The sequence below is a fragment of the Morchella importuna genome, assembly GCF_003444635.1.
Source record: "Morchella importuna strain M04M26 chromosome Unknown Morimp01GS001, whole genome shotgun sequence".
In the NCBI taxonomy this organism is placed as follows: Eukaryota; Fungi; Ascomycota; class Pezizomycetes; order Pezizales; family Morchellaceae; genus Morchella; species Morchella importuna.
The window spans coordinates 3,367,002-3,386,604 of record NW_025763398.1 but is presented as its reverse complement, the minus strand read 5'-3'; the positions used below and the strand labels follow the sequence as shown (position 1 = coordinate 3,386,604).

The 19,603-nt window shown below is 45.9% G+C and overlaps 4 protein-coding genes across 4 annotated transcripts; 3 read left to right on the top strand and 1 right to left on the bottom strand.

The window, feature by feature from the left end:
- Positions 1–1,155: 1,155 nt before the first annotated feature.
- Positions 1,156–1,482, bottom strand: LAJ45_00856 (uncharacterized protein; the record flags this gene model as incomplete). The annotated part of the gene is made up of 1 exon (XM_046110455.1): positions 1,156–1,482. The coding sequence occupies one exon, from the start codon at positions 1,480–1,482 to the stop codon at positions 1,156–1,158; it is 327 nt and encodes a 108-aa protein (XP_045977148.1).
- A 7,072-nt stretch (positions 1,483–8,554) lies between these two features.
- Positions 8,555–9,081, top strand: LAJ45_00855 (uncharacterized protein; the record flags this gene model as incomplete). The annotated part of the gene is made up of 2 exons (XM_046110454.1): positions 8,555–8,765; positions 8,858–9,081. 2 exons carry the CDS (start codon positions 8,555–8,557, stop codon positions 9,079–9,081), a joined length of 435 nt encoding a protein of 144 aa, XP_045977147.1.
- Positions 9,082–9,772: 691 nt separating this feature from the next.
- On the top strand, positions 9,773–12,395 carry LAJ45_00854 (uncharacterized protein; the record flags this gene model as incomplete). The annotated part of the gene is made up of 6 exons (XM_046110453.1): positions 9,773–10,075; positions 10,304–10,753; positions 10,882–11,550; positions 11,622–12,158; positions 12,266–12,319; positions 12,390–12,395. 6 exons carry the CDS (start codon positions 9,773–9,775, stop codon positions 12,393–12,395), a joined length of 2,019 nt encoding a protein of 672 aa, XP_045977146.1.
- Positions 12,396–12,538: 143 nt separating this feature from the next.
- LAJ45_00853 (uncharacterized protein) lies at positions 12,539–14,284 on the top strand (the record flags this gene model as incomplete). Its single annotated transcript, XM_046110452.1, has 2 exons — positions 12,539–12,991; positions 13,301–14,284. The coding sequence occupies 2 exons, from the start codon at positions 12,539–12,541 to the stop codon at positions 14,282–14,284; spliced, it is 1,437 nt and encodes a 478-aa protein (XP_045977145.1).
- Between the last annotated feature and the right edge of the window lie 5,319 nt (positions 14,285–19,603).

Sequence of the window (19,603 nt, the reverse complement as noted above, 5' to 3'; positions counted from 1 at the left end):
TCTGACAATTGGTTAGTTATACGTCAATGCAGCCCGAATGAAGGCCTTTGTTTCGGCGCAGGTTCATGAGCGATCACTCGCACTCACTCTTAAGTGGACTGTTGAAATTATGTTCCGAGCCTAGGAGCTAACTCCTAATACTCATATAAGTGTCAGTATATATGTCAGTATGTAGTCATATATAGACTGTTCTGGGCACAATATTCTTGTATAAATAAGGGCTTTATATGCCCCCTGTATTATAGTCAAGCAAGTCAATTGAGAAAGTCACAGTCTTCCGCATTTATTATTATTCACTACTATTTATTTCCAACATGGACACGAATTGAAAAATGTGGCGAAAGACAACGACTGATCCGGAACCCCTTCTAGCTGTTCTCCAGTGATCAGTGAGTGGGGGGGTGGATAATGGCTTGGTTTAAAGGTGGGGGGGGGGGGGGATGCTCGCGAAAAATGTCGACTTGAATAAAGGCTGCCGCCTGACATGGGTGATGATCTAGCGGCAGGTACTTTTATGGCTGGGTTATCAACCGCCATGACTGATGGTGTGGATTGAAATTCTTAGATTGTAATTAATCAGGATAGGCTACGATATTATAAATGCTTGGACGGCGGTGATAGCGGTGGAAAAGTATTCAGGCGGTGAGTGGAGTAATATAGGCCGACAAATATCTTTTGGTGCTTATATTTTGATACTGACCACGTACGAGATGGACTTTAGTAAATCTCAGCCTTTCAAGGTCTAAGTGCTAGATAAGCAGGCGCTTAGCTAAGTACTAGGCTTTGGTGAGACCCTTTCTCTAAAGTTTAAGCATATTAGTCTCCCCCCACGTCTCGATCACGTTTAATTGGTGACACATGACGAAATCGCAAAGTTTCACACGTTATTATTATTATTATTTTCAAATTGATACGCAGTCATAACGAGATTTAATGATTTAATGATTTAATTCCGAGCATCTTCCCAACTGAACTAACACGCCGACAGAATGCAATGATACTAGTAAATCTTCAATTACTAGCCAGCTAGAAAAGAAGAAGAAAAAAACGCCATGCAATACACCGGCCCCTCGGTCCAAAAAACCAAGAACTTAAGGCCCATGTAGCAGAAAAACAAAGCAAAGCAAAGCAAAACAAAACGAAACCCTCTCCTACCTATTTCTCCGGCAACCCCTGCGGCATGAAATCCTCCTCGTCGTCAAACGCGGCCCATCTCTCCACCGTAGCTGCGTACTTTGCAGTAACCGCACTAGCATCCCTGATCCTCCGCTCTTCCACTCCAGCCTCCTCCTGCTCCAGCAACTCGCGGTACTCGCGGTCACTAAGCAGACGGGGGAGGACAGTTTTTTTGGTATCCTTATTGCTCTGGAAATTGGCACGGGGCTCAACGACGGTGGTGGTGGGGGTGGTCGGGGGTGTTGGCGAGGGGACGAAGGGCTTGCTGAGGGGGTTCAGCTTGGAGGTGTTTTGTGGGGTCGACATCGTTTTTGAGTAATTTGCCTATTGAGTAGTTTTGGTGTTAAAGCCGGAATTGTGACGTTGTTGAAGTGGTAGTTGGATGGTGAAGATGGAGTTTGAGCTGGTGCAACTCGAGCGGTATATATAAGTGTGGCGTAGAGCGCCATGTGTATATGAAATCTCAAATGGAGTCTTTCAAGCCATTCTATGGACTTGAAAAATATTGTTTGGTGGGGGCGAGTGATGGGTTGTGAAGAAATACAGGGGGGAGGGGAATAGAAAGATATCATATAGCTGACTAGCCCCACATCGTAGTACTAATTATTTCATCATTGGAAAGAGAAACCTTGTTTCTCTCGGATGGTACTGTAACACATTCTATTCTTGACACTGATATTATGAGGAGGAAACAAACCGTCTCCTCGCCGGTTTGTCTGGTTTCTGACTAAATATAGATATCGTGGTGCTAGTAGTTGGCTTTTATTCAAGTTTTTAAAACACGGGGCGGCTTTGCGTATCCATGGAGCGTTATAATTATCGGTTTTCTTGAAATATTCTTCTAAAATAAATTTAATTACAGATTGAATAATTGTCTAAGGTAAGTTGTATGGCTTATGGGAAACAATAGATACTCATAGTACGTACACTCGGCTCGTAGTTATGGAGTTGTGGAGAATATTCATATACTTCTTGCAATTGTTGTTGTATCCATTACTATTCGACTTTCTGTCTTTGACTCTTTTCAAGTCCACTCTCTCACCAGCCCATGAAAATCAACAGAGCCTCAGGGCACTCCGTGTGCAACCAGCTTTCAAGTTTGGTATCACAAGCGAGCTAATAGCGCACTTGTGCAACTACTGTGCATGTATTCATCTTACAGCTCGACAGATGAGTAGCCAGTGCACTCCAAACCAGATCCGCCCCCCATCTTCCGCGTGCAGCATGCGCAGGTGCTAGTCAGGAGACTGACAGACTTTAGGCCAAATCCATGGATCTTCTGTACTTCGGTATCAAGGGTAAGTGAGTAGAACGTGGCAGCGTGGCTAAAGCTGTAGTTTTCCTGTTTTGCTCGCGAATATGAACCGCTGCGCCCTACTCACTTACCCCTGATACCGAAGTACATGCAGTCCAATGAGAACATAGTGCTACAGTGTTACTGCTCATCACATGAGGTAGTACGTGTAGATTATTATATAGATTGCCCTATCAGCAACATTGAGATAGCCACGCCCCAGAGATCCGATAAGATTGTAGACTTTGTGGATAATGTCTAATCTTATCAGACGCAGAGAGCATTTCAGCCCTTCTAGTACCTTCTAAGGGGTATCAATGTCACAGGTACAAGCTGACCCCTATCTTCAGCCCTAAGGGTCGAGTCCCAGCTTATTATCAGCCGCTAGAATATTTCCAGAACGCCCGGAACCACAGCTCGATAGAGAACTCCCGAAATCAACCTCGGCTCATAACACCGGCTCAGATCATAACACCGGAGAGCTGCAGTCACTAGCTAGCCCGTTCTCGAACCCAACTTGCCCTGACTGGTACCGGGGTGGTCGTGTTATTCCCGGGATCGGATCTCTGCGAGCCGCATGCCATGCTGGGCTAACGTCACGTCACACAACTAACAATGATCCAACATTCCCGATCGTCGAGGACCCGAGTGGCTTTCTCGGAGCTTCCATCTCGAGAAGTTTAATCAAGAGCCAAAAGTGATGTATCCCGGGTACTGTGTCTCATCGAGGGGAGCGGTGCAGGAGGCCGAATCATCATCCATCACTCGACCGATTATAGCCTCGAAAACAGATCGAGATCGCACGCCGGGTGTCAACGTCAACAACAACACACGCCAAAGGCCATAAGTGCTGCTTTAAAGATAGGCCCGCACCAACTCGCGATAATAATGGCTTGTGGGGTTTTCCGACGATAGATTAGGACACTTCTCTAAGGGAAACAGGGAAATTCCATCGCCGATGTGAGGAGAACAAAGGGCTCTCCACGGTGCAGTAGAGGAGAGAAATGAGACAGGACGTCAATGTTTTTGGGCTGCAGTATGTACTTGTTCGTGTGTGTGTGTGAGGTGAGGTGAGAGTGAGAGAGAGTGGAGGGTGTCACCAAAATATGGATAAGCATTCAAATGTTGCTGGCAACATACGTCACCCGTTTGGGACCAAACTACCTGCACCGTTCAGGCACGCACCCTTTTCAGAATCTCACTCTGATTAACATTTATTGACATGTGATAATCATTGCGTGTTGCTGTTGGGAGTCATGATGGGTTTATTCTTATTGACACCCAATTATTGCTTCGCAGCTACATACAGACACACATGGCCAGCTGGTGGATAATGTACTTGGCCGCAGATAGATAACCACAACGTCGGTAAATATTAACATTATAATTCACGTGACTAGCCATGTTTATCATAATCCATCTTAATTGGTATCAACTAATTACTATAATTGGGCACCGGCACAGTACGGTATTCCCACCCTTGGGCTTCTGCTGTGTAAAGGGAACTTTATTCATCCGGTACTACTACAACATAGAGCTAATACGGGGAGGCCAAATCACTCACAAAGTGCAAAGTAGGTACCCACAGCCTGGCCAGCTGGTTGGTATCTTGAGGTCGGAACTAACGTCGTTAGCTACTAAGAAGGCAGCTTATTGCCAACTGCAATCATAAACCTGTTTATGAGATTTCAAAAACCCCGTAAGGATCCGATTCTTAACAATTGCTGCGATCCGAACACTCTTCCGCAATCATATATATATATCTAGGTATTCCGGGGAGCACAAGATCACGGAGTAATGTACCATACTGGAGAGAGAAATAGCCAAGAATTAGCTCAAATTAAGGATGTGTTATCACCATTTCCTTCTCCAAGGAATGCCTCCGAGACACTGGCGCAATGCCCAATTTCCTTGCTCCGTAGCCCAACAACATGACAAAAACATCTGAGCCTTGATATCTAGAAACAGATATTCTTACAGTTACAAAAAACAACAAACCTGAGCTGCCGGGAGGAGCGGAATCAGCTCAATAGCAAGGCCGGAAGAAACTCCGCGAGCAACAAACACCGCACCGCATCCCCCAACGAAATGAAAAGCTCGAAGAAGAACCACAAGATCCACAGGGACAGATATGAGATACAGTACAGAAAGTAGAGCACTACTGATTTACGGTAAGCAAGTCCTAGCGCCGCGCCGTACGTTCAAAAGGAAAACGAGAAGGTAATTCGGATAACATGTCTCAATCAAGCCCGTTATGGTAGTTAAATTCTCACCGGCGAACAAGGCGACTTTGATCGGATCGGAGCTCTATAATAGCTAGGGACAAACTAGTTTATCATCAAGAGGTTGCGTTTCGTTGGCTACTGCTGCCGACTGTCTGCGCTGTAATGTATGTACCGTACAGTACAGTACATGAGTAGAGAGATGAAATGGCACTATGTAAGCAAAGGTATCAAGTCCTAAATATTTTAAAAGGGACTGAAGATAGCAAGTGGTTGTTGAAAGAAGCAAGTACAGGCTCGTACAGGGTGTGGGGCGGAGGGGGAAATAATAGGTGGGGCATGAGCATTTGTGGCGAGTATAAAATATAGATAGCTACTTCCTCGCTACCTGCAAATTCTGCAAGTACTTGTAGTAGAGTTTTAAATCCTACTACTATTTTCACAAAACAGGAAAAACTAACTATATGTAAGGCTAGAAATATCTGTTAAAAAGCCGGTAGAAACGTGGGGTCGTGGGAAAAGAAAAAAGAGTGCTGTACCGGCATGTATGTTCCTACATACAGGAGGTAGAGTAGCGAGCTGGTTGGGGTTCACCATTGGAACGACGACAACTCTTCTCCCTCCGCGGCTACGGCATCCTTTGTTTTGGCTGCATATCATGAGGCGACAGACAGCAGCTCCATGGCGGCATCAAAGCAGAACATCTGTTCGTGGTAGCTAGCTACATATCAGAGACAGCTCAGAGCTCCTACCTACACAGCAGCAGCACAGCTAAGGTCCGCACCGCCTTGCAAAACTGCTACCTACTGTCTGTGCTTTTTTTTGTTCTATCTCTGGCTCTGCTGCTTTGCTGAGCTCTGACAGGTCCAATTTAGAAAATGTCACACATTTCACACTGCTGCTGAGCAAGCTGCGAGTGTGCTCTGCATAAGGCGCACGTTAGTTATGTCTCGAGCTGCTGTCTGTCTGGCCTATCTTCTGAGTTCTCGAGCTCGTGTATCTATCTTTTGGCCCCACCCCCGGGGAACCAGAACCACTCGTTTACAAAACCTAATCCTCACGGGAACCGAGAGTGCAATTAATTCCACAATGCCAGGGGGTTGATGGTACAGTCGTGTTAAAAAAGTCCTGGCAATCAGCACCACACGAAATATTAAAATCCTTCCCATTCAACAACCATTAAGTGAATTAGATTAAAACAAGATAATTATGCATCACAGACACCCAGAATACAGTTATTCTTACAATTGAAAGTCAAAAGCAGCGAATGGAAGACCTTCAACTGATGTCCTGACACATCCCACCACACCTATATCCAGAGTATTCTCGGTTCACTTTGTCGAGTATCAAACTTGCCCTTTCCCGGGCCCTACCTAGATCTGTCCGATTCGAAGCAGTCGACAGTCAACTAACACCCCTTCGATCGGAGTTGTCCACAAGGTGCCGGCACCAAATGAGCTTGAATACGTAAAGGGGTTTAACTCTAGTACCGGCAGCACAGAACGAATCATGGATCCGGGATGAGAGTCAATATGTTGATTTATTAGGAAACCCTCTCGGTTTTTTCTTTTTGTTCGAGAAGTAATCATTTAAGGCCTAAGGGGTAAGAATGTTTAGAGTAGGAAACGACAAAAAAAAGCAAGCAAAAGATTAGGCAGCCTCTCCCGGTAACAATTGATCAAAGAACCAGATATAGCCAATTCCTTCGATGTCTACAAGCTTCATAGGTACGAGAGTCTCATTTCAAGGTCCCAAAAGGTGCGGCTTTGGATCCCGGTAACAGCTTAGCTACCTTACTTGAGATAAGAGATCTACCTTCCACACGAGTCGCCTTTCAGTTGTTAGATTGTTTACCGGTAACTAAACAACCGTTTTTTTTTTGGGGGGGGGGCTCTTCCCTACTAATTCTGTTTGGGATGGGAACGCGCCGCTGTGCAGCGGAACGGAAAAGCCACGCCCAAGAAAAGAAAGGGCCCTGATTTTTCCGGTGGCTTGGTTCGGAGCCCTGCCTTATCATTACGATGTTTTCGATTTTTTGTTACTTTGGCATATGCCCGAGAAGGTACATACGGGTTAGTGTATGAAAGGATAGCCTTGTTAGTCGTATCGTATTCCGCTTTTGGGGCGGATGCGGTGCGCGTTTCGCTCGACTTCCAACGCTGTCAATTAATTGCTTTTGACAATTTCTTTTCCTGTGGTGTTTTGTTTGATGCAGGAGACACAATATTTCACGGAAGGTGAAGCTGAGTACCGAAAAGGCTGAGTACCGAAAAGGCGTACCTACAGCTAACTAAGAGGCCCATGATAGGTTTTTTGCTCCAATTACTTTTATTTTCATTTCACATACAATTTGTTGGTAGAGTAACAAGTGTATTGGATACATGTTCCGCACAAACTTTTTTCCCAACCGCATAAAACAATATGTCGATAACGTCTTCACGTTTGAGGATAGCGGCAGGAGATCCGTTTGCATGTGTTGTGCGTGAATATTTGTTCGTGATCGTCGTCGTGGGCAGCAGCAGCTCCCCTCGAAGGCCGGTCCGGACAACTGTGTGTCAAAGGGGTTTCGTTGGACACACTACATATCAATCAGTACTCAAGACAAGAAGGGTTTGGGACCGGCTGATAACAAAGCAGGAAGGCAAGATTTTCGGCCAAAAAAGATTGTAGTTTCCGCTGCTCCGTGCAGCAGCAGCAGTGAGAGATGCTGCTGTCGCTGCTGCAATTGTCAGTCCGTTCCAACTCCTTGGACACGAGCGGGGGAGGTCAACAGGATGGATGCTCCGTTCTTTAAATCGGAGAATTCAGTCGGAATCGGAGTTGCAGGCCAGAGGTGCACGAAACTGGGTGGCGGGTAATCTGCATCGAATTGGGCAAGCAGGCAATGCAAGAGAATGCAGTCTTTTGTTTGGATAGGTGACCTGCGGGGCTTGGATGCAGTGTCACGTCATTGTCGCAGGGACCTGAAGGGATGGGCTTTACAGGGATTTGCAGGTCCGTACTCTAGAGTACCTCGAATTGGTATCTTTTGGGGATTGGTGGGTGTGTGGAGGGGGGGGTTGGAGGGGGAGAGAGATGGTGTGAAGCCTTTTTTTAAATGCAGTGCAGGAGAGAGTTGCAGGAGATGGTGGTGGGTTGCTGTGGGCCTGTTCTGCTGCAATCTATTTGGAGGGGATAGAATTGTAGGGGCGGTAGAGGTTGAGTGGGTGTGAAGAGTTAGAGTTGGTGGTTGTGTACCTATGTGGTGGTGGTTGGAGTATCACTGTGCCAAAAGATCTAATCTGATCTAAGGGACCACCCACTGGGTCCGTAATGAGTAAAGGTTAGGTTTGGTGGTGGACCTCTCGCCGCACTAACACGGGGATGATCGAGTGACGCCTACCCACCCACGCCCGCCCCGAATCTCTCCACCCCCATTCCCTTCTATCCACTCAGTCATTTTCGAGCCCTCCACCTTATTCCACCACCCACTCGAACACCCCCCCCCCTTGTCTGCCCTGTGGACATCGTCTTGGCCTCTTGCTCTTCAGTATCCGAGTCCGCGCTTTGCAATAGAGTAACACGTACCAGCCATAGTAACATTTACTCACTCATTTGCACCACTCAGAGAACACTACTCCATAGTCAGATTTTTTGTCCTTATCTTGTGCTCGCGCCCCCTCGCTTTCTACCTTCTACCTCCCCTCAACAGTCAGCCATCCAGTCCTCTTGCTTATCTTCCGCTGCCTGCCCGCCGACCTTAGCCCTGAATCTTTTGTTTTAACATCACCTCACCACCCTCTTTCGATTCCTTCTCATCCTCGCGATCTGAGCATCAACCAGTCCACTTCAAGCCTACAATACATCAACCCCCATACCAAATATGCTTCTTCCTCCTACTGAACGCCGCGAGTCGGGAGCTATCATCCCTTCCGCATCACAAACACAAACGAATGCACAGCCTTCCATCCCCAGGCCCGTTCGTGTCCCTGATGGAACCCTTAGACTTAGAGGAGGTCCTGTCGAAGATCGCCGTGTTAGATGGGGTGCCGATGTCATTGACAACGAAGGATTAGGAAGAAAGAAGTCTAAAGGTTTGTTACTAAATTTCCTCGATTCGTGGTCGTTTGAACTTCAAACCTTAGCAAGCGAACATCAATTAACATGTGATTTTCCTCTCCAATAGTATGCTGCATCTACCATCGCCCAAGAGCCTACGATGAGTCCTCAAGCGATGATAGCGATTCCTCATCCGACGATGACAGCGACGCTAGCGATCACCGACACGGAAAAGACTGCGGACACGGTTCGATGAGGAATTCCCGCTCAAAGGGGAAGGGAAAGCCCAGCAAGAGAGGACCAAGCCCAAATGCCTACGAAAAGATGCCCAAGACAAAGAAGAAGGCGTAAATGACTGGTTCATCGGCTTGTAGATTGGGTATTGGGTCTTTAACATAGAGAGGGAAAAACAGGGTTCGGCCTGAGGTGTTTATTTGTTAACTTGTGGTTTCTTTTTCTTCTTCTTTTCTTCTTCTCGAGAGGCGTAAAGTTTTATGGATATTGCTTGCAGTTCCTCTTCAATTCTTCTGGTCTCTATATTATTTTTTAGTCTTTTTTGTTTCATTTATTTCTGGAGAACAATGGAAAGAAAAAAAAAGCTGGCTGGTTGGGTCACAGTTGGCATCTGGGTTATTTTTCTTCATTTCTTCTTCTTCTTCTCCTGGGCCATGTGGAGTTTCACGGAACACAATTCTTGTAGCTGCGAGCTTCTATATCCTCATTATCATAATGAAACTACACATTTAGGTATTTAAGTCTCTGGAATTTACATGGGGTGGGGGGGATTCTCTGATGGAAAAAAAACAACTTTTTTCTTGGTAATAATTGCTTCTTGTACCTTGCCAAGTGTGCGCTGCTAGCACAGGGTCGAAGTTAACGGCTTCCATGGTCCGTGCGTCTGCATGTAAATGCGGCTCAATGCCGTGACAACGTTGCAGTCAACGTAGACAACAATTATTATACTTATACAGTCACGTCACCAGCTCATAACTATTGAAATCTGACCTTCTTGCCATTCTTCTCATCACTCCACGTCAAAAAAATGGCCTCCGCTGACCGTTCCACTGAAACTGAGGAATACCTTCCTAGTCTCTACCGTCCTTCAACAGTTCTCCCTATATCTCGACACCGAAATGCTCTTCTGTACCTCATCGAAAATCATCCAGTGACCATCGTAGTAGGCCAAACCGGGTCAGGAAAAACCACACAGCTACCCCAATATCTAAACGAAGCGGGATGGACACGAGATGACAAGATTATCGCGTGTACGCAACCCAGGAGAGTTGCAGCCACCACAGTCGCAACAAGGGTGGCCGAAGAAATGGGTGTGAGGCTGGGTGAAGAGGTTTTGTGAGCCCCTGTCCATTATTATACCTTACCTCAGCTACGGATAATAATAAATCCCATTATTGTTGGGGCAGCCTGTGCTGCTCGAATATAAAAACAAAATTTATTTTGGATTTTTTTTCTCCCTTGTCCTTAGCTACATAGCTATAGCTATCAATAGCGACATGTGTTATTTTACTAGGCTGACGGTTTTTGCGGGGTTTCCGCGAAATAATATTACTTTTAGGTGGGTTACTCCATACGTTTTGAAGACATGACATCCCCGCGTACACGGATAAAATACATGACGGATGGAATGCTGCTCCGAGAAGCGCTGGTGGATCCTTTGCTATCCAGGTATTCTGTTGTCATGATCGACGAGGCGCATGAGCGCAGCTTAAGCACGGATATATTGCTTGGGATATTGAAAAAAATTCGGAGGAAGCGAGAAGAGCTAAGGATTGTGATTAGTTCCGCTACTCTCCAAGCGGAGGAATTTGTCAAATTTTTCGAGGGTGACGAGCCGCCTGACCAGGGCAAGGGCAAGGGCAAAGGGAAAGAGGTGGACAAGAAGGAATTGGCAAAAATCATCTCGCTGGAGGGAAGATGCTATCCGGTGGATGTACTCTATTTAGAGGAGCCTACGGAAAATTACGTAGAAAAGGCTATGCAAACAGTTTTTGATATACATCTCAAGGTAAGTTTTTCGTTTGGGATATTTTTTCCCTCCAATTTTTCCAAATCTTCAATCGCTGCAGTTCTAGGATGGGGAAAGAATCGGCTCTTCCTTCAATCAATGATTTCTGATATATCTGAGACATGCAGGAAGGCGAGGGCGACATCCTACTCTTTCTCACAGGCCGGGATGAGATCGAAAATACTGTTTCTGCGATCCGTTCGCGTTCCCAAGATCTCCACCCCCGGGCCCCACAGATTTTACCCCTACCCTTGTATGCAGGTCTACCGCAGGACGCCCAACTTGCCGTTTTTGAGCCTGCACCTGAAAACCACCGTAAGGTGATAGTATCTACCAACATTGCGGAAGCATCAGTCACAATCGAAAAAATTTGCTTTGTTATTGATTGCGGGTTTGTCAAGCTGCGAGCTTTTAACCCGCATACGGGGATCGAGTCATTAACTGTAGTCCCGATTTCAAAGGCCTCTGCTACACAGCGGGCGGGAAGAGCAGGGAGGACAAGGGCGGGAAAGTGTTTTAGATTATACACTGAGAGTGCGTTTCAAGAGGAGATGGCTGATATGGGCGTACCAGAGATCCAGAGGAGCAATCTAGCCCCAATAATCTTGCAGCTAAAAGCACTTGGGATTGATAACGTTGCTCGTTTTGCTTTTATCACGCCACCACCAAGTGAGTTAATGGTGAGGGGCTTGGAGCTGTTGTACAGTCTTGGGGCCTTGGATGAATATGCAAGACTTACGAAACCACTGGGTCTGAGGATGGCAGAAATGCCGTTGGAGCCCATGACAGCAAAGATTGTGAGCTGAACTTTCTCAAGTCTTACCTAATCCTGGAGGGCACAAAAAGTAGGTACTAACCCCAGCAATAGCTACTCAATTCTGCGGAATTTGGGTGCAGTGAGCAGATTCTTAGTATTGCTGCAATGACGAGCGTTCAAAACGTCTTTATCAGCCATGAAGGCGAAAAGAAGCCCGCTGAATCGGCCAAGCGACGCTTTGCGGTTGAAGAGGGAGATCACCTGACTTTACTGAACGTCTACCAAGCATTTACAACTAAAGGTGGCCAGAAATCATCGTGGTGCAGAGACCATTACCTGAATTTCAAGTCACTATCTAGGGCCGTATCGATACGCGCACAGCTGAAAAAATACTTGGAAAGATTCACTGTGGATGTGGAGAGGGAGAGATCCCGGTCACAAACGGCTACTGGTGAAAGTATCAGGAGATGTCTCACTACAGGTTATTTCGCCCACGCCGCTAGAATGCAGCCAGATGGGAGCTTTAGAAATATCAGTGGTGATACGGTGCTCTGGGCGCATCCTAGTAGCGTCATGTTTAATCGGAAGGCAGATTGGGTGATATTCCATGAGGTTGTGGAAACTGGAAATAAGACTTTTATCAGAGATGTATGGCAAGCTTCCAATATCACTTCCCCCCACTACCACCCGATCCTGCAAACTAGGTATGTTTTATTTCAACATGCACTAACCATCCGATTTCATCGGGATTTTAGGTTACGTCTGTACAGAAAGACTGGTTGCTGGAGTACGCGCCAGAGTTTTACCAAGTGCGCAAGTAGATAAATACATCTGGGTGGTGATCGTAGCTTAGTGTTGCATGTGTAAAATACCAAAAAGATCTAGTTAGGTGCGGGAATTGCCGAAAACAAACATTTCCAGGGGTGAGGTTGCTGGGGCCTTGGCAAAACACCTTTGCGGGTACGACGTTGTTCTCAGCACTTAGTAGCCACATGTAGTAACTGAATACAACTCCAACGTCGCAGTAAATGTTCCATCATTTGTCCTCAGAGCTTTACCAGGCCATGGCTCACAATACCAATGGTCAAGGTAATAGAAGCAGCACAATACTTCTTCTCACTATCTTTGTTATTCTAGCGGCTGTACAGTACCCATTCGTGTTCTCGTGGCTACAAAAGATCTCAGGTCAACGAGCTCCCTCAGACCCAATGAGCTCTAGCTACCAGCCCGGACTATTCAATATGGCTTCAGCCCATAAGCCACAGACAATCAAGTTTTCAGACGGATCGAGCCGACAACGAGCTCGACAGCGGATATTGAGGCAATTGACAAAGACCAAGGGCTGGGAGCGCGATACAAGTCACCCCAGGCGGAGGGTACTAAGTGCACTTGTGGGGTTCCTAGAATACAGAGAGAAGATGGAAGAAGCCGTTCGAAGGAAGAGAGATGGGTGGAACAAGTTGACTGTTAGACAGAAGGAGGTTTGTTGCAGCTTTTTTTCCACCACTTTTTTTTCGTTTTTATATCGTGTCGTCATCTTCATAGTGGGCTTTCGAGCCCATCGTGTTTGTTTAACCACACTTCTCGCCTGTCAGATTTACATCAAATGTAGATCATAGCTGGTTCTGTCTTTGAAATCTGCATCAATTAACCCGGAGCGCAAATTCAGACATGACGTACTAGGGAGAAACCGAGATTGTGGAAAGGCACTATCGAGATTATTTTCTGAAAATCCTATTTTATCTTTTTTTATGTTCCTGGGCTAATATGCGTATCGTTGATCCTATCAGCTTATGTCTACAGTGCCCTACAGTGAAAAGCTGGAAAAGACATCCGCTCTCATTCGCGAGAACGACATCCTGGTGCAGAAAATCGTCGATCATGGGCTTTCATACTACGATCTGACACTTACCGAGCTATTGTCCTTCAGATCTGCGCACAAGAACGACACCAGGTCTGTGGCGGACCATAGTTCAGTGATACAGTCTTTGAAGCACTTTATCCGCGACTGGTCCGCCGCGGGGAGCCATGAGAGAGATGCGACCTTCCCGCAAATCCTCACTACCCTGGAATCACTCTATCCTGACCCTGTAGGACGAGAGCAAAAGAAAGTCCTTGTTCCTGGCGCGGGGTTGGGGAGGTTATCGTACGAGATTGCTGCCATGGGGTTCCAAACTGTTGCGAATGAATACAGCTTCTATCAGAACCTGGCACACCTTTGGATACTTTCCCTCCCTAACACAACACAAAGGGAGTCATTCAAGTTGTACCCATTCATCAACTGGTGGTCACACCAGCGTACAACCACCTCGCTGCTTCGCGGTGTCGCGTTCCCGGACACGGAGCTGTCGGCTTTGGCACTTGAGAAACTCTGCCTGATCGACGGTGATTTCACGACTGCATTTTATGCGGAGGCCAGTAGTTATGACGTTGTCGTGACACTGTTTTTCATCGATACGGCGCGTAACATTGTTGATTACCTAGACAAGATACACGCCGCTTTGAAACCCGGGGGAGTGTGGATCAACCTCGGACCGCTACTATACGGGACGGGCCCGTGGTTAGAGCCGTCACTTGACGAAGTCCTGGCAATTGCGGAGAACATAGGGTTTGAATTAGTACCGACAGAGGAGAGGTGGGGGGCGGACTCCTTTGCAGATGTGGAAGCTTGGAGGGGCAAGGTGAGGGGTGCGTTTGCGGGGTACGGTTGGGATCAAGATAGTCTTAGTCGCAACGCCTATTCGGCGCAGTTTTGGGTGGCGGTGAAGAAATAACTACTCTACATGCAGAGTAGGTAGCATGAAATAGATATCATATCAGTTTATATCACGACAGAAAGGAATGCTAGTAGAGTTTTTGTGGTTGTGATAGTTACCAAATTCATTTCCACCAGCATTCTTATCATGAAAAGTAGTCGGGCGAAGATTTGAATAGGAATCCATTGAATAACTAAGAAACAGATACCTATCTACTATCGTAAGAAGCCACGATAGTGGGAAAAGAGGCTCATATTCCGAGGTTAATCTGGGCGTGTGGGGTTGTCCGGTGCGACGACTCAGTTCAAAACCGAATAACCGCCCAAAAATGCATCCCTGTTGTGGTTAGGTTAAAAACACGTTTTTTAGGAGAACGTAGTTTAGAACCCTCGGTTATCAAAAGATGTAGATAGATCTTTGAATCAAAAGCTCCACTCGGCGTACACCATGCCTTACACACGTGCCAGGGATCTATTTGGCCCTCAAAGTGGAATCATCTATATCGTATTTCCCAAAAGGTGACTGACGTTGCGAAAGTGACCGATAGATTGAGCTTTCGGACTTTCTCCTGCAGCTCCAGTTTTGGAGAAAGGATGTATGTATCCGTTTAGGGAGGAAGAAACTCAGGGCCGAATCAGAACAAAAGAAAGAGAATGCCAGGGACCGGCCAATGCTCACAACCCATGCCATAGATTGTTAGGGGGATACGGGATCTTTACCGTCGCTAATCGAATATCGGTAACTATTCGACCCAGTTTGTGACGAACATCACCTGTTGTCACTCGGTATGATACTGTGTGTGAAGTTTTTCCGAAATGCCGTTATGAATTGGATACATGGGAAAGAGAAAAGCTCCTTTAGAGAATCACAGATAAATTAGGTGTGTGTGGGAGAAGACACGTTTTCCACCTCTCTTCTCTTCATCCCCGCATACTTCGGGCAGGAATTTTTTTTTCAATAAAAATCATCAGCCGAGTGCTGGGCTGTGAAAGCAGCGACAGTAGTACCATAACAGTTTCACAAGGGCACTTTAACTTACCCATGGATGGCGCATACAGGTTTAATCCCGCACATATGTGTCGTTATTAATATCGGTTTTCCGATCGATCGATCGATCGCATCTCCCTGAATAAATATGCGCATAAAATGTCGCAAAAACGCCTGGCAAACATTGGTAACCTTGTGAGTTTTTAGTGGCCAGATATCTATTAGATCAAGAGAGATGTTTGATTGGCTTTACCGTAGAAATGTTTCAATCCATATTTCCTGGTTTTTGGGCGTCAATGGAGATAAGTATGCTGGTAGGTTAATTGTAAACATTTGTTTCTCCTCTTGAAAAAAATTTGCACTTCCCCTCTTTCTTTCTTTCTTTCTTTCCCTTCGGCCGCATCTTCCACTTCTCATCTCTATTTCGTTTTTGCTTCCATTGTACCTTTTTTTGGGCCAGGCCGCTGTTGACGCTGCTAGTAATGACTGCAGGACCTTAGTTTCGCCAGTCCGCCAGTTCGCCCAGCTTCACTTTGGTAAGTACATATGTCGTCTTTTCATTCCCAGAATCTCACACGGTCCCTTTTTCTGCTTTATTGCATCCACTCTTCTATTCATTTCTACTCACCGCCTATGAAGACTTATAGTTAGTGTTTGCAAGTTAGCTATCAATGCAGCTCTCCGGGGTTGGAATCTGCCTGTTTTACCGCCTTTTCCACTCTAAAAATCGAACTCTGGTTCTATATGTACTATCCTCATATAATAGAAACACGTGCTGGAAATTAGGATGAGACCGTTATCGAACCTTCGTATCTGGGGAAAGAGCCGGCACATTACATACATGAGCCCAATTTCGAATGATTAAAGAAGTCCAAAAGTTAGCCTCGAGGAATATGGTCGTTATTGCGTTATCAATTGGATCGGGCTTTTCTTTCTTAAGGGAAAGCCGAATTGACACCCGCCCCGATATTGACACAGGACAGCCAGCCGGAATTGAGTGGAACTCTATAAGTCATCAACAGGGTGCGGTCTGGGGTAATTGGCCTCATTGGAACCAATTCTCGATAACCCAAATACCAATAGTTTTAGGATTCGGAAGCTAGTGTTGAAACTCACCTTTTACTATGCCTGAAGTACGTGCATCTGCTTCGCTGCAACGCGCATCCTCGACCTGCATACACCAATTGCTATTTATCCACGCATTCTACTCTGGTACTCGGGGCAGGAAGAACCTGAAAATGACTTTTTATGGTAACGACCTCTGATTCGCGGCAGGCAAAAAGCTACACCAAATTGAGCCCCTACTTGCAGCTTACATTTTCAGGTTCTTCTTGCCTGCCCCGAGTACATACCCCAGGCCTGGTGACCCAAGCGAGCGAGAAAAAGAAATATGAAACCATCCAGAATAACTGAAAAGATTTTCGGTTCTGGTTGTTTTTGGTACTTTTTACGTTTCGTATTTTTTGATTCGTTTCAACGGTTTTGTAGTAGGCGGCGGCCGGCAATCGCTCATCCCACTCTGTCAATGTTACTCGGTAGACGGCAGATGGATCTACAATTTCTTTTTGTTATGTAGCTAGAGTATAGTAGGTGGCCAGGAGGCTAGCAGCGGCAGTCAAAAAACAAAATTCATAGTCAGTAAATAGGCCCCACGAGGCAGAAAAATGGAACAAACCCCACGCGAACAGTACAGCATGTACGTACTTCGTGGGATATGTACTGAGATCAAAATACCTGTCAGCCAATAAGGCCTACTTCGAAAACTCAAACATGGTGGGGAAATTTCAATCCTCAGTGACGATGATGTTCCCGGGGCTGGTACTTATTACAATAAGCATTACGTTAGGCTAGTTAAAAATGTAAGCCTCAAGTTTGAGGGGGATCCACGTAGGGTTTCATGTTTGCTTTTTGATTTTCATGTCGTGCATCTCGCGGTTGGCTAATCACAGGAGATCACTCGGTCTGGATATACGATCAATCACTTCGTGGCCAGGGCTCAATCATGTGCCCACGGAAGACTCGATTCATAAGACTTTGTAGATCATACGGCCCTAAAAGAAACGGATAGTCCTCATTGTGTGGGGGTCAATAAAACGTAGAATGTAAGGAGTTAGTGGGTTTAAAGAAGAAAACAATTATTGGTAGATCATCCGTCTTTGCTCGTACCGGGAACCGAAAAGTTCGTCTAATGCACATACCAGGAGATTTTAGCATCCGGTCCTGTTCCCCGCAAATATCATCACTTCCGTGTCATTTTGAGACCTGTCAGGTACGCAGATCTGCCGAATCCTAGCGGCAGACGGCCGCCTCAAAAATAGTAATAACGGGAAAGGTCCAGAAAGCCGGTCTTAAAAACGCTGCCGGCGTTGGTAGAATAACGAATTCTGTCTCCGGTATGTACTCGTGATTGCAAAACGCTTCCAAATACGACTGGGTTTGCGTGCCACCAAAAGACGTACACAATGTAATATTTCCCTATATGTGATCCGGCTGTGACCGGAAACGTCTGATAAAAAGAACGTGCGCGCACGCATATGTACCTATCTTTTATTTTAATGTTTTAAGAAGACATAGACTGGTAAGCTAAAGACAGCTGACAAACTGCAAGTCGGCTTTGAGAATGATATGAAGATATCAAGGTGAATCTATGTGATGTTAGTGGAATTAGATGTAGTCCAGTAGTACCTACATACGTTGATGTATACGTATCTCATGTTAAATCACATGATCTGACCTAGTCTCGTACCATCCCGTGCGAGCAGTATGCTGCCTGTAGTGATTGGACCTAAAATCTGTCGTAAGGGGAAACCCTAATAATCTGATATTCGAAGGCTAGTGGCACCTATAGGCCAGATCAGATCAGATATCATATCGAAACAAACATCTCTTATATAACTTTCTGATACATAATGATCTGGTCGTGATCAGGGCATTTCATATGGCTAAGATGAGAACTCGGGATGCACTCACTTATGTATATGGCCGTAAAAAAATTTCCCCAGCAACCCACCGATCATCAGCAAAGGTGGCCACTATCCAGACCTCTTATTTGATGACTATGCAGGGTGAGTCCAATTCTTGATTCTTAAGAATCTCCAGAACATGTGTGCCATAGCTGATGATTGGTAGTCACTGAATCGGAATCGTAATTTCATCGATGATCTATCCGATGGAGGCGACACCGAAACTCACGGAGTCAACGTCTATTAGATACCCCATCTAGTCTTATCATTTGCTTATTCCAATTACATGTAGTGTAGCTACTAAGACGGTAGTTTAAGGGTCCACCCTTCGATTCTTGGCGTTCGTACTAAGTTGTTTTGGGGATATTGTATATTCTTCCTCATAATGGTTGTGCAGTAAATATTTCCATTGGCCGTGATTAGATTTGACCATTTAGTGGGTTGGGTATCAAGATTTGGGGAGATTCATATTCTAACGCTGTGTTAAATTTCACCTAAATAACGACTTTAGGTGGCTTTTTTCCAAAAATCCCAATAAGCCTTGTAAGTGATGCTCTTGCGGAGTATAGACTGGACTGCTGTTACTATGCTGCCGCAATCGCCTAGTGTAATGCACGAGACCGCCTTTAACACCGATGAAACTTTACATCCAGGTTCTCGAGGTAACTTGAGGCGAAGGGTAGTAGTGTTTACATCAAATAGCCTGATGCTTATGAATCCTTGGGATTATAATGCCTTATAGATCGACTGACCATACTATGAGTGTTTCAAGGACCCAGGCCACAGTGTAACGCGGAATACCTCTGTAGTGAATGTTTATAGTACTTCGAGAGTGGAGTAAACAGGTGGCAGGTAGTGGGGCTATGGCTAAAGGTTTGTAGCATAGTACAACCATGTGCACCTGTGTATGAATTTCCCCTTTCACTTGGCCACCGTTGTGACCTTCCGTGGAAATTCGAGTTGTACCACCATGTACTGGTAGTTGACCGGCGCAGCCCCTCTCAGCGGGACAACCACCTTCAGCGGGATCCAGAAACGTTTGGCTGTGTGGCATATGTAGCCATTAAGTAAGCCACGCCATATAGAAATACTTCCAAGCAACTCCAATGGGGTCGTCTCGCTGATGGGGAAGTTGGTATGTAGATCTAGCTCTTTTTCTCCATGAGATCTTTCAGTTACAAACCCGAACCAGCTTTGACATATATCGAATATAAACTATCGAGGTTAGCAATAGTGTCATAAGCCGGGCGAGAGTTAGAGTAGGGCTGGGATAAGTACTGCGCGATGTCATGACACGGTTGTTGCACCAGTGTCCGGGTGTGTGTCACTCATGTGTCGGGTCGACGTTCAGCATCCCTTGTGAAGCAAGCTTCTAAGGTTACCCGGT